Raw genomic sequence first — 14,022 nt, 5'->3', positions numbered from 1 at the left:
ATTCACCAGCTCTTGATTTCAGCTCAAGTCATGATCCCAGGGTCATGGGGTCGAGCCCCACATCAGGTTCATGCTCAGCATAGAGCCTGCCTGGGATCCTCTCTCTCTTCCTCTGTCCCTCTTCCCAGCTCACATTCACTCTGTCTCTAAAATAAAATAAAATAAAATAAAATAAAATAAAATAAAATAACAAATAGGGGGTGCCTGGGTGGCTCAGTCGGTTAAGCATCCAACTTCGGCTCAGGTCATGACCTCATGGTTGACAAGTTCAAGCCCCGCATCAGGCTCTGCGCTGACAGCTCAGAGCCTGGAGCCTGCTTCGGATTCTGTGTCTCCCTCTCTCTGCACCTCTCCTGCTCACGCTGTCTCTCTCTCTCTCAAAAATAAACATTAAAAAAATTTAAAGCAACAAATAATAAAAATACTTAAAAAAAAAAAAACCCAAAACATCAGAACAGGCTTGAGTCCCACAGATAATGGTCGTTCTTCCAGCAGTAGGAGCTCCTACCGTGTGTATCAGACACTATTTGTGGATACATCTGTGAAAAAAAAAAAATAGACATAAACACTGTCCTTGTAGAGAGTGGTAATATGGTGGGAATATTCTTCTCTGAAACTAGGACTGTGTGCTACCGGCAATGTGTCATGTGTGATTCAAGCCACACCTTAAACATGGCAAGAGGGCTTCAGGAGGTCTAAGAAGAAAGGGAATGCCTTCTTCTTGCTGACTTCTCGCTGACTGTGTGTCCAATACCTGAGACTCCATGAACCAGATAGAGAGCGGGACAAAGGATGGAAGACGTCATGTAGGAGTGTACAGAGTGCCGTGGATGCTCCCGGGCTTGCCATCCGCTGAGAAGCCGGGGCATGAAACGGAAATACAAAGGAACGCTGCTCGAGACACCTGCGTGGCTCAGTTGGTTAAGCCTCTGACTTTGGCTGAGGTCATGATCTCAAAGCTCATGAGTTTGAGCCCCACGTCAGGCTCTGTGCTGACAGCTTGGAGCCTGGAGCCTGCTTCAGATTCTGTGTCTCCCTCTCTCTGCCCCTCCCCTGCCCGCTCTCTCTTTCTCTCTCTCTCAAAAATAAACATTAAAGATTTTTTTTTTAAAAAAAAGAACACTGCTCTATCGTAACAGAAAGGCAGCTACTGAGTAAAGACAGCCAGCCCCCGGCTACTCACCGCGTCCCGACTGAGGGCAAGGCAGGACAGGTGTCAAGAAAGACACTGAGAATATAAAATGAGGCAGCTTCCCTTGGAACCTCACTATTTGATCAGAGTCGAGATTAGGAGCTGACAAGGGTCATATCCAAATTACTCATGAGGCAATGACATCATCATTATATGAAGAGCCACTAAACTGTCATCAATTTATGAAGTACTGAGGACTGTGGAAATTCTGAGTGGCTATAGTTGCCTCAGAAGGGGGAGAGTGAAGGCATATTATAAATTCCACTTAAGGTTTTTAAGATATTCTCTGTCACATCTGTACTAATAAGCCAAAATTTGGGCCAATGTGTGTGTGTGTGTGTGTGTGTGTGTGTGTGTGTGTGTGTGCGTTTTACAGCTTGTGGACGTATTGTGTATTTTGTATCTCCCTCTCCAGCCCTGCTGGAGGACAGCAAAGGTGTCAGAATTTCTGGATGGAAGGGCCTTTGGGAATCATTTGGTCTACCGCTCTGCTGGCTGCAGGAATGACCTCACATCCTTCCAGCTAAGACTGGCCTTCCTACGAGACATCCAGGGGCAGGAAGCTGAAGGTTTGATGAGGCAGCCTCTCCCACATTCAGAAAACTTCCTTAGCAAAGTCTTGCCCTTAGGCCACCCCGCTTGGGGCCTCCAGGCCGAAGTGCAAGGTTTTACTCCCAAGACGAACCAAACTAAACTTGAACTTTATTTAGCACCTGCCCTGCCCTAGAAGCTGCAGATCTCTCGTTTCTGGGCAACCTTCAGGAAGCCTAAGCTGGAAAGCTAAATCCCGTCTCAGCATCGCCTGCCTCCAGGGGTTTACTATGAAAGGAACAGAATCTTCCATTGCCATATTTAGAAACCATGTGTCAGCACCTCTAAAGGGCACATACACTGTGAATGCTCACCACCACCGCTCTCCCCCAGACAGGCAAACCCCACTCATAAGATGAGAACAAAAAAGAAATGTGATCCATCACAAAGAAAAAAAAATCTGTGCATGGTTACAATAAATCTCTTTCCGTGGTAACAGCATGAACGTATTTGCAATCGCTACAATTTATACCAGGCCATTATTTGGGGGCACACTGTTAGAGATGCTTCATCCCGTGCTGCCAACCAGATATCACTACCTCGGGAGGTCTCAGGGTGTTCAAGACCAGACTCACCGTGACTCGATTTTCCTCCCTCTCCAACTCTGCTGCCTTGGGGTCCATTCAATTAATGCTAGAAACCTCAGTACAAATCCCTGATTCAAAATTATCTACTAAAGAGCAACCGCGGGCACCTTTCTTTCATCGACTTTTGTGATCAAGATAGTAGCTGTTTACCAAACTCATTTCCTCTGTTTCCACAACACGAGAAAGCTGTATTCTCCAGCCTTGCTTGCCATAGATGCAGTCAGAATAGAAAATGCTGGGCAATGGCATGTGAGTGGATCTGATGTGTGCCATCCTCAGGTCGGGCAGTCCACCATCTCCCACACTCCTTTCCATTCCACCAGCCGGATGCGGATACCCAGGGCAAACTTGAAGGCATGCGCTGAAGACCCGCCCCCCAGATCCCGCAATGACCGTGTGGAGGAGACAGTCTCTCACACTCCTGGTCTGTGAATGACAAGTACAACCCATTGTATGTGAGCAAATGTTTTTTGATGTTTATTTGGTGGTTTGTGTGTGAGCCGTGATGTAAGAAATCCATCTTCTACTTCCAAGTCATTCATTTATTCATAAACATTTCTCAAACACTTCCGGAAAGAAGCACTGGGGAAATAAAAATGACTGAAGGAGGTCACAAGTCTACGTAAACCAGAAATTAAAATTCAATACAAATGATCTCAGAGTAGTATGTATCTCAGGTTAGTCACGGTGGAAAAACATGAGACTTCATTTTGAATCCTAGGCTAGTAAAGCTGGTTAATCTCTGTGTGGTGGCATCTTCATCGGCAAATGGAAGCAATGTTCCCTTCGGTCTTACCATGATGGATTAAATGGAATGAGACAATGTGTATGAAAGCATGTGGTCAACTATAGTGTACTTTTCACATGTTAATTCAATTCACTGCACCTGTCCTAATCTGGGACTTGTTACTCATGAAATAGTGTACCAGTAGCCTCACTCGAGTTTGTACCCAAAATCCAGCCTATTCTTAATACCTGGTGAAGGTAACTTTCCTCAGTCTGAGCTCTGATTGGTCATTTCCTTATTCAACAAACTTTCTAAAACTCTGGAACGCTTACAAGATATAAGTCAAACTTCTTAGCTCAGTGTTCAAGGCTCTAAGTAACATGATCCCACATTATTTTTTTAAGTCCGTATCCAGCGCTGTACAACTCCTGATTTTCTTCTCCTTTATCCATCCTATGTCCTGGCTACACACATCATTTCTCCGATGTGCCACATTTGCTCACCTTTTTCACTTTGTCTTATTCTCAGCCTGGTTTTGTCCTTCACAACCATCCTTCCCACCGCCGCCCCCGAAACACCACTATTTCTCAAGGTCCAGCTCAAATATCACCAGGTCTCATAAATCTTTCTACAAAAACACTCTCCTTTTCCAAAAAAAACCTTCACCCTCCTCTGAGCTACCACAACCTTTGTCTGATACTCTTTTCTCCTCTACTGTTGATAGCACTTGGATTCTGAATAGTTTATTGTCTTCAGGAAGGAAAAAGAAAAGGGAGTGTAAGCTTTTAATGAAGACATGTGTTACACTAAGGAAAAAATTCAGTAGAGAGTCAAATTACTTTTGGTTGGATCACCAAAAATAGACAACTTACATGAGTAGGGGAGTTCTCTGGATTGTCAGAAAACTATTCCTATGCTTCAGGATCTATTATATTCAGAGAGCATATATTATATGCTTTATGAAAGCTATTACATGGAACTTTCATGTTGAAAGTCACTTTTACAATAAATTTAATCCTATCAGAAGAGTAGAAGTAAAGTTCAAAGTCATTAATTCATTTCCCCAGTCAATTCTTCACAGATTTTAGTTCAGTCTTATTTTAGAAAATGAGAGAAACAAATAGGTTAAATTGACCCACTGATACCATCTAAGCATAAAACCTGTGAGTTACTATTTTTAAGGAAATGGCCATGAGTGGCTAGTGTTTTTCATTAATTTGCATATAGGCAAAAAAATATATTCACTAATAACAAATAATTTAAGTCACTCTATCAACTGAGAATTTCATTCGTTTTCTCTCTTAGGATTAAAAAAGGGGGGGTACTGGATACGGTATGCATATCTTCTCATTAAATAGTGGGAGACTCACTCTGTCCAGGCTTTGAATTCATGAAAATCTTAATAGAACATAGCATTATACATACAATGTAAACAGTACCTTCTAACAGGCATTCTTTTAACAAACTGGGCTAAAGTAAAAGTAGAATTCCTTGGAGATCTTTCTCTAAAGACCAGAGAAGTATTCATTTGCATCAGCCAGTGAGCAAGAGGGTAGGGAGGTAGCAGGAGTTTTACAAGAGATCAAAAATCCTAATCCTTTTAGATAATTAAAAGAGTTGTCCTGCAAATAACAGGATATAAAATAATGTGTGGCAAGACATATTGTGGTGCTTTAACACGAATTAGAAAATATTTTCTAGAAATTGTAATAAGTTGTATTATAAGAGGCGGATCAGATTTTGTACAATTTAGCAGATCATCTCCTGAGAAAGCGACAGGAAAAACCATCATACACACACAGGAGTTACACAACTCATCACTGGGCATTAACAGAAGCATAAATAAGATGAACTGAATGGTAGGAGCACAGTACATATTCCAGGTGCTCCTGTAAATCATCTGTAAACGACTCAACCAGATTCCTCACTCTCTCTGTTAACACTTAGACGACAAGTGGGAAAGGACTGTTCACTGTGAATTGCAGAGTCCCAAGGGTTCCATACTTGATGCAGGGTGTGGGGGAAGGGAAGGGAGAGACCCAGCAGCCAAGGGCCGGTGGCACTGGAGTGCGCTTACCTCCAGAAGTGAAAAGCGAAGAGAGGACTACAGGGGCTGCCTGGGCTGGATGGGGTTGGACTCAGGCTCCTTGGAGTGAGACTGAAAGTTAAAATAATGTCATTCCAATTGGGGAAATGGTGGCAGTAAAATAGCAACGCTCATCTAAGCGACCGTGTTCCCTTTAGGCCAGAACCACGGTGGCATGTCTATCAATGCCCTTAGGTAATCAGCTCATCACCTGCCTCTTTCCAGCTCTAAAATAGAGATCAAGGGCAAGGCTTCCTGCTGATACTGATATTCTTAAAACTACTGCTGCCATTTGCATTTGTGCCTTTTCTTGGTCACAAAGCTAACGTGGGAGGTATCTTCTGTGGTGTTTGCTGGGAAAACTTGGCCCTGCTTTACTCACTCGGTATATTCTATTTCTGACCAACAATCAATTGTAAAACTGTAGAACTACAGGGAAGTAGTTACCAGACAATAGAATTCAAGTTAAATACATTCAAGTTAAATAAATTCAAGTTAAATGGTTTTTAAAAGGCAGAGCAGCAAACATTTCCAAATAGGAAGATATGTTTTTAAGCACTTAGCAGTGAAAAACACCCAACAACATTTTCTGTAATCCCCGGGGGAAAAGGCAAAAAGTGTTCTTACACTTACGTTTATAATAGAGAACTTCAAAATTTCTTACATATACCTACAAATTATTGTACTTTCTCGAGAGGTTTTTTTTTCAATTGCATCTGTCAAAAGACCATTACGGTCCCCACCCCCACCAACCTATCCAAACAACCAAGCACAATGACCAGCCAGCTCTCAAATATTCATCAGAGTGGAGAGCCTATGTTTCCTTGAATTTTTTTTCCTTTTGGACTCATCTCTCTCTTGTTTTAGGGAAGACACAAAACTTAACATTTGTCACATATCTTACTTATAAAAATTTGACCCGTGGATCAAAGTATGAAGCTAATATCCAATTATTTCCAATTATTTTTACATCGCCAAATCAAAATTAAATCAGCTAGGCACTCTGGTACCAACTCTTTGGCTCAAGTGAGCAGAAAAACGCACACTATGGTGCAATGAGTTTCTTAAAGAACATTCTCCTGCCCCTGTACTGGCCATGACTACACCACACCATGTTTTCCTATCTCAGAGAAGGGGTCTTGGAATGGAACAGTACCTTGGATGATTCAAGCTGGTTGTCCCCTTTACTGAACAGAGAAATGACAACCATGGCTAAAATCAGACTTGGGTTTATCTCATTTTCAGTTCCATCCTTGTTTCCCATCATATGGATAATTGAGACTTGGCTGTATTCGTCTTAAACTGAAACATAGAATTACTGCTCAAAATGCTCCCACTTATTTAATAAAATGTTTCAACAAAGTTGTTTTTTGTTTTTGTTTTTATCTTTTAAAGCCATTCTCTGGTTTGGTGGCAGTATTTAAGAAACTAAGAAATTGATTTCCTTATACAGTCAGAGCACGTTCAAAAGCCACTGCTCTTAAACATGCTGTACTCTAACTTAGCAGCTCATTGGAAAGCTCTCAGGAATGTCTACTGACACAGACATGATTTAACCTAAGTACAGTCTTATCTGTCCCTTGTGTTCTGAAAATAGACATGCATAGACATGCATGGAACCACTCTGTGTCTCTAAGCTGACACAGGTATCATATGTGTTACCAACTATTTCTGTACTTACACCAATTTCTATACTTAAATTGAGAAAAAGAAAGAAAAAAGCTACTTACTTTCTCAGAAACTGTAAGGCCACACATCTGCTATCTAAATATCAGAGATTTCTGAATAAATTAATGACTCATTAATATCTGAAATACATATGTATTTGATGTCTCACATCCAGAAATTTCAATTTTTAAAAGGGGAATCAGAAAGTGCTTCGTGGTGTGTTATTGGTAAGTCAGATGGGAAATCGAATTCTGTCTACAGAATATAAAATATGCTACCGTAAGAGTGATCGCTGCAAGGCCTACAGAATACACCCTCCTGAAAGAAAAACAGTACAGTCTCATGGGAGAACATTCAAAAACTATGCCACATATGTGGTGTATTATAAGATCCCCAGATAATTAAAACAATAAACATTAAATCTGCTTTTAATAAAATGAGTGATAAGATTTCCCATTATAACATTTCCATGCAGTGGTTAGAAAATGAATTTGCCCCAAGACTATAGAATTACCTTTCTCCGTGAATGAATGCAAAATTAACTATGTCTACCTAAGAGTGATTTTACATTTTAAGGTAAGCGAAATGCTCAAAGTGTTAGGCTAACACTACAATGACATTTAAGAGTGATCCCTATTTCTATTATATCAAGCTCCTTAGGGGGAGAAGTAATCGATTTTAAATGCACAGTAACATTTAGAAGCTAGACCCAGAGGGTGTGGCCTGAGCCAAAACAAAATCCAGGGAAGCCCCTGTGTTTGGGTGACCCATATGCACTGTGTCATCATTGACAAAGTCATAAAATTTGTGGCATACCTCAGACTCTCAAATTACGGGCAGAACATTTGATACAACTGAATTTGTATATTGAGAAGTTACTTTCAAATGTCTCCTTCTAAAATGGAAAGATGCTAAAAATGAAAGAAAAAGGCGTAATGTGAAATGATACATACTAAGTCCAAAAGACAGCAACAAGGAAGTGGCACAACCAGAATCGGGGGTTAGTGCTCCCGGGTCTTGAACACAGAAGCATAGGCATCTGAGTGAGCTGTGAACTTCCAGAACGCTAGAGAGAGGAGGGGTAAGTGGAAGAAGGAGTGCGTGCCACTGAGATATTGCATATGGACAGTGAGGGCCGAATGCCACGGTGGAGGTGGAGATGGGGACAGATGTCAGGGCAATAGGTAAATACCGCTTGGATGTCCATTATGAAAAATGCCACAGCTAGCAAGAAGGCTGTTAAGAGCCCTCTAACTTTTTCTAAGTGAGTACTTGTTAGTATAAAATCAGCGTCAAATTTTAGTGCGAGAATTGATTAGAAAAGTATTCACATCACTTGAGATATGCCATGTTTTTTATTAATTATTTAATTATGAAGTCAGTTCCCTCGTATGACGCATCTCCAGAATTCAAGAAGAATAATTAATACTCGGAACGGGGCACAGTACTCTTCCTGCAGGCTCTTCCTGGAAGTAATCGAGTATAAAATGATTTGGATTGTATGAATCTCAACTGACACACAATTTTCTACCTTTATTAGGAGTTAGAAAAAAGGGCTATTTCTATTTTTCTACCACATTTCTATTTTACTGTTTATTATGGTAAGTGTGCCAAGCACAGACTTCTGCATCTTTGACTAAGAGATTTAAAATAAAAATTTGCTGACGCTTCCTGCATCACAGATGTTTAACTTCTGCGCCACAAATTAGATGTGGGCATTTTCATGTGGCTACAGCAGTTGGATGAGTTAATGGGTTAAAAAAAAATAAAAACAGCTAAGCAAACACATACCTCAACTAGGTAAACACTGCATGCGGTGGCTGGAGACAGTGCAGAGAGGATTCAAAATGCACTACAGTTCATTAATATTCTGTTGCACAAATAAAACATGGATCACATCTAATGAATGTTACCAATAACCCTTCTCTTGTACTCTAATCCATTGTAATGTCTTCTATTATTCAATGCAGACAGAGGCCTTTCTTTAGAAAAAGGCAGCGTGGGGATAAACAAACAGTAAGAGAGGAGAAAAAGACAGCTACACCAAGGCCTGCTGATACATTCTTTCACAATGAGCTGTTAAGATGTTTCCAGCACTGAGGTTTAGTAACTTTAAATATGCAAAAAAAAAAAAAAAAAAAACCACAAAAAACAACAGCAACAACAAAAAACCCTCTTCTCTTCTGACTGCAGTGCAAAATGCAGGGTCTGGGTTTCCACATGAGCTGAAAACAAATGCCATGCATTTAAGACACGTTCCTTCACCTCACACTGCAGTGCTCTGAGGCTGTCAGTACAAACAAATGCTAAAGAGCTATTGGGCGCAGGAAAGCGAGTGCCATGCAGAAAGCATTAAAATATTAAAGACAGACAATACTTACTCCAAGGTCAGCCCCGGAATCTGTAGCCTTTCCCGCTGGGCTTTCATGGTTGTTATATGTTACCACACTGTATTGTAACCAATGCACACATTCCCTGCCAGCGTCCCGGCGATGACAGAGAGCCAAAACGAACCTCTATAAAGGACTGGACTAAGAATCTCTCTAGGGGGAGGGGGATCCTGCAAGTTTGGGTCCTTCCACCTCTAGCCGTAATCAAGAGATGTCAGCCGCCTTCCTCAGGTTAACGGCAGTGCACACAGCACTGATTTCGTTAAGGGAATGAGGCTTTCAGCTCTGCATATCAAGTAATTGGTTTCTGATTTTTTTTTTTTTTTTTAAACAAAGTCGCTCCACTCACAGACCCAGTTTTCACCTCGGTGAGATGAAAAGTCCTTTCATCCTGCGGACTGGAACAAAACAATAAAGCAGCAGCATCGTACTTGTGAAAGAGTTTATCTCGGCAAACCTCAACCATTCCCCATCTCCCAGGGACGCGCTCAGAGAGAATCTGGACACCCTGAGGAAGTTCCACTTACTCTTTCCTTGGTGGAGTTAACAGAATCACTCATGTGCCACAAGAAAGACATGGGAGAATGGTGCCGAATGAAAACAATTAGATTTTTTTCTATATAAGGCAATCATCAGAAAGAGGAATAAACTAACTGTGTTAATTTGGGGGATGTTGAACTCTGGTGTGAGGCAAAGCCTTGTGTGAACAGGCAAAACCCTACAATGGGAAATACCAAGTGGAAATGCGAGAGATAGGAGCTTGTATTTCTATTTTTGAAAACTGTTAGGAACCTCACAGTGCTATACTACACTTGACAAAAGCAATCAGACACGATTAAGGAAGCAAAGGGAGAACGTATGTTTTGGAAGCCTGAAAGTTTCATCTCGTATTTATTCCAGCAACACAATGTTTCGTTCTATCCATAAATTGGGACTAAGTGTACTTGCATTGTGGTGCAGGAAGAACATAGCTGACTCATTTCTTCTCGTGTATTTTAAAGTGTTTTAAAATTCAGTAACCAGTGGTCTGCCTAGAAGTACTTGATCAAATGAAGTTTTATTTTAGCAAGAATATTCAAGCACTGCTGCTAGCCCACAGGCACACCGCAAATCTGTGATCAAACGACTGTGTTTAAGCGGTTACATTTCAAAGTCTATGAAGTCAAATTCCATCCTCACACAGATGAAGAAAACAACACACAACTAGGGGCAGTACTAGGGTTAGATTCCGGTGTATTCACTCCCTATCCCAAAGGCCTTCACTGGCAGGGAGGCCATGTGCAGTTGTTCAAGGCTGCACAAAGGTGCTGGGCAAAAAAGTAAGTGAAGGCTGAAGTCCAGCCTGCTTCCTACTTTGCCAAGCCTGCTGCATGGCTCTGGGCAGCTTCTACCCCCCCCCCCCCCTTTTTTTTTTTCCATTTTCACTAAGTTACTCTCAGCTTTGTACCCCTCTAGAGGGTCACCTGTTTCTAATTCTACAAAGGTACATGTGGGCCAGAGAAGGTTCATAAGATATTCCTGGAACCCTTCTCTAACCCCTAACCTACCAACATGGTCTAGGGTGTTTGTTAACTAGGTGACAACTTCTCTTTCTGTGGGGGCTCACAGAAAACTAACCAATCCTACCTTTCAGAGGCAACAAATCCATGCTGGGATTACGGTCATTGGCTCATGATCATTGGCAGCCAGACAGAATGTAAATAAGTCATTTAAATTAATATGAAAAGCATAACAATAAGAAACAATAAAGATATAATAGAACACAAAGAAGGGGGGATCAACTCTACTCAGGAAAATCAGGGAGAGCGGAAAGGAAGTATGGCACAAGCCAGGTTATGAGAGAGGAAGGAAGGAAGGAAGGAAGGAAGGAAGGAAGGAAGGAAGGAAGGGGGAAGGAAGGAGGGAAGGAAGGAAGGAGGGAAGGAAGGAAGGAGGAAGGGAAAGAGGAAGGAGGGAAGGAGGGAAGGAAGGAAGGAAGGAAGGAAGGAAGGGGAAAGGAAGGAAGGAGGGAAGGAAGGAAGGAAGGGAGGGAGGGAGGGAGGGAGGGAGGAAGGGAGGGAGGGAGGGAGGAAGGAAGGAAGGAAGGAAGGAAGGAAGGAAGGAAGGGAGGAAGGTAGGTAGGTTGGTTCCACTCTGCCTCCCAAAAAGCTAAATTCTCTAAATTTTTTAATCTCTTAAAGTACCTCATCTTAGGAGACACATTAGAATTTTATTCAACAGACTTCTCTACACAGGTCTTAAGTGAATTTCAGTTCCACGTTACCAATGGACCACAAAATATTTTCACTTGAAGTTCCCTTTAATACCCTTAATTTAAAATATCCAAACCCAAACTCCCTATCCTCCTGTCCTTGCCAAATAAGTTTCCCTGCAAGGTAAAATATCCTGACTCTTACCATTCTTTCCCCCCAAACCATGCTGATCCAAGGGTCCTATCCAGGTTGGATCATTATAATTTCCTTGTGACTGATCTCTCCACTTCCTCCTTGACATTCTCTATACTTTGTTGGCTACACAGATTCTAGAGTGATCTTTTCCAGAATATCACTCCTGTGTTGAAAACCCTCCAAGAGTTTCCCTCTCATTCTGTGTAAAAGCAAAAAACCTAGCAAACGTGGCCCAAACCTCAAAAAACCAAGCATCAATAGTTGTGACAATGGCAACATATTAGAACATACCCAGTGTTTAAGGCCATGAGTTCAAGGGAGGAAGGTGGGAAGGAGGGAGGAAGGAACCAGCCAGCCTGGGCCCCTTTTAGAAGATGCTAGGGAACTACCCCATTAATTCTGAAAGCTGGAAAAGGGAAAAATCAACCACTTATCTTGATTTCCCTATGAACTGCACCTCACAGATGAAAAAATGATTCTTTATATAAATATTCCAACTGGTAAATAAAGAAGGAGTGCTACAATTAGAGTATCATCATTTCTCAAACCCTAATAAGTCAATGGATTGTGGTCATGATCATGATGTGACTATAGCATCATAGAGAGACAAGTGGTTGTTCTATGCCTCTTGGTGCAACATAGGCGAAGCAGTCTTACTAAAAAAGCCACACGACCCGGATATAATCAAGCCACCGCATCAAAGCATCAATTTACAGTATATATAGGGACAAAGAGAAGTGATCAGCAAAAGAGCTAGCCTGGGAAAAGCAAAAACCACAACACAGGACCTGATATCTTAAACTAAATTGCTCAATGTGGGGAGTGAAGGAGACAGAGGGGTTAAATGAGACTAAAGAGACAAATCAATGAATTGCAACATATGAACTTGTGTGTCCTGACACCAAACAAACACATAATCAAATACCTGGAAATACTCAGTGTAACAGACACACACACTGACTGGATATGCGGTAATATTATTTTAAGAATAATATCAGAGGGTGGCACCTGGGTGGCTCAGTCGGTTAAGCATCCAACTCTTGGGTGTGGATTCAGTTCATGATCTCATGGTTTGTGAGTCTGAGCCCCTCAGCCTGCTTGGGATTCTCTCTGTCCGTCGCTCCCCTGCTCGCTTGCTCTCTCAAAATAAATAAACAAACTTAAAACAATCTTTAAAAAGAATAATACTGGAATCAGGATCACTTTTAGCTTCCTAACTTTTAGAGATACATATAAAAAAAAATATTCACAGGTAAAATAAAGTGTCTATGCTCCGCTTCAAAATAATCTGAGGATGGAGAGTAAGATACCATGTTGTATCTAATATTACTATTTATTAGATACACAGTAATCTAATATTAACATTTATTAAACCTGGATAATGGGTATGTGAAGGGTTCAGTATACCGTTCTCCGCAGTACACGTCTGAAATTTTGTTTGTTAAAAACATTGAAGCGTTCTTACCATGCCTACAAAGTTTCACAGGGCATACCCACACCCACCCTCCCTGGCCTCCTTCCCTGCAACTCCTTTGTTTCTCACTGTCCTTCCTGTACACCAAACACATTTCTATCTCATGGCCTCTGCGTTTACTGCTCCTTCTGCCTCCAACTCTTTTTCCCTGAGACGTCCAAATATCCTGAATGTCTTTTACAATCTCCCCGAGGAGGCTTTTTGAAATTCCAAGCCCCACCACCGCCCTCCCCCGCCCCATCTACTGTTTCCTTCTCATCCTGATATATTTTTCTCCTCAACGTCTATCACTGGACATATTTTATATTCACTTATTGTCTCTCCCCTATAAAAATGTGGGCTTCGGGGCGCCTGGGTGGCGCAGTCGGTTAAGCGTCCGACTTCAGCCAGGTCACGATCTCACGGTCTGTGAGTTCGAGCCCCGCGTCAGGCTCTGGGCTGATGGCTCGGAGCCTGGAGCCTGTTTCCGATTCTGTGTCTCCCTCTCTCTCTGCCCCTCCCCCGTTCATGCTCTGTCTCTCTCTGTCCCAAAAATAAATAAAAAACGTTGAAAAAAAAAAATTAAAAAAAAAAAATGTGGGCTCCAAGAAGGTGTGTTGCAACTCCAGTGTCAACAGCAGTCCATACAAATATTCAATAAATATCTGCTAAAATTTCAAACTACACTACAAAGCTGTAGTAATTAAAACAGTATGGTACTGGCCCCAAAACAGACACATAGATTAATGGAAAAGAATAGACAGCTAGGAAATCAACCCATACTTATATGGTCAATTAATCTAAGACAAAAGGGGCAAGAATATACAACAGGGAAAAAACAGTCCCTTCAACAAATAGCGCTGGGAAAACTGGACAGCTCCATGCAAAAGAATGAAACTGGACCACTTTCTACTTCCATACACAAAAATAAATTCAAAATT

At 41.5% G+C, this 14,022-nt stretch overlaps 1 protein-coding gene across 1 annotated transcript in view; it reads right to left on the bottom strand.

Moving 5' to 3' along the window:
- Window positions 1-11,195, bottom strand: part of LOC125934931 (microtubule-associated serine/threonine-protein kinase 4-like) — a 221,615-nt gene extending 210,420 nt beyond the window's left edge. The window contains exon 1 of the mRNA XM_049648563.1: window positions 9,233-11,195. Within this exon, the coding sequence (XP_049504520.1) occupies window positions 9,233-9,279 (47 nt within the window). The 5' untranslated portion in view covers window positions 9,280-11,195. The remainder of the gene's footprint in view (window positions 1-9,232) is intronic.
- Between the last annotated feature and the right edge of the window lie 2,827 nt (window positions 11,196-14,022).

The sequence above is a fragment of the Panthera uncia genome (assembly GCF_023721935.1).
Source record: "Panthera uncia isolate 11264 chromosome A1 unlocalized genomic scaffold, Puncia_PCG_1.0 HiC_scaffold_17, whole genome shotgun sequence".
Lineage (NCBI taxonomy): Eukaryota > Metazoa > Chordata > Mammalia > Carnivora > Felidae > Panthera > Panthera uncia.
This window is presented reverse-complemented; position numbering and strand designations above follow the sequence as displayed.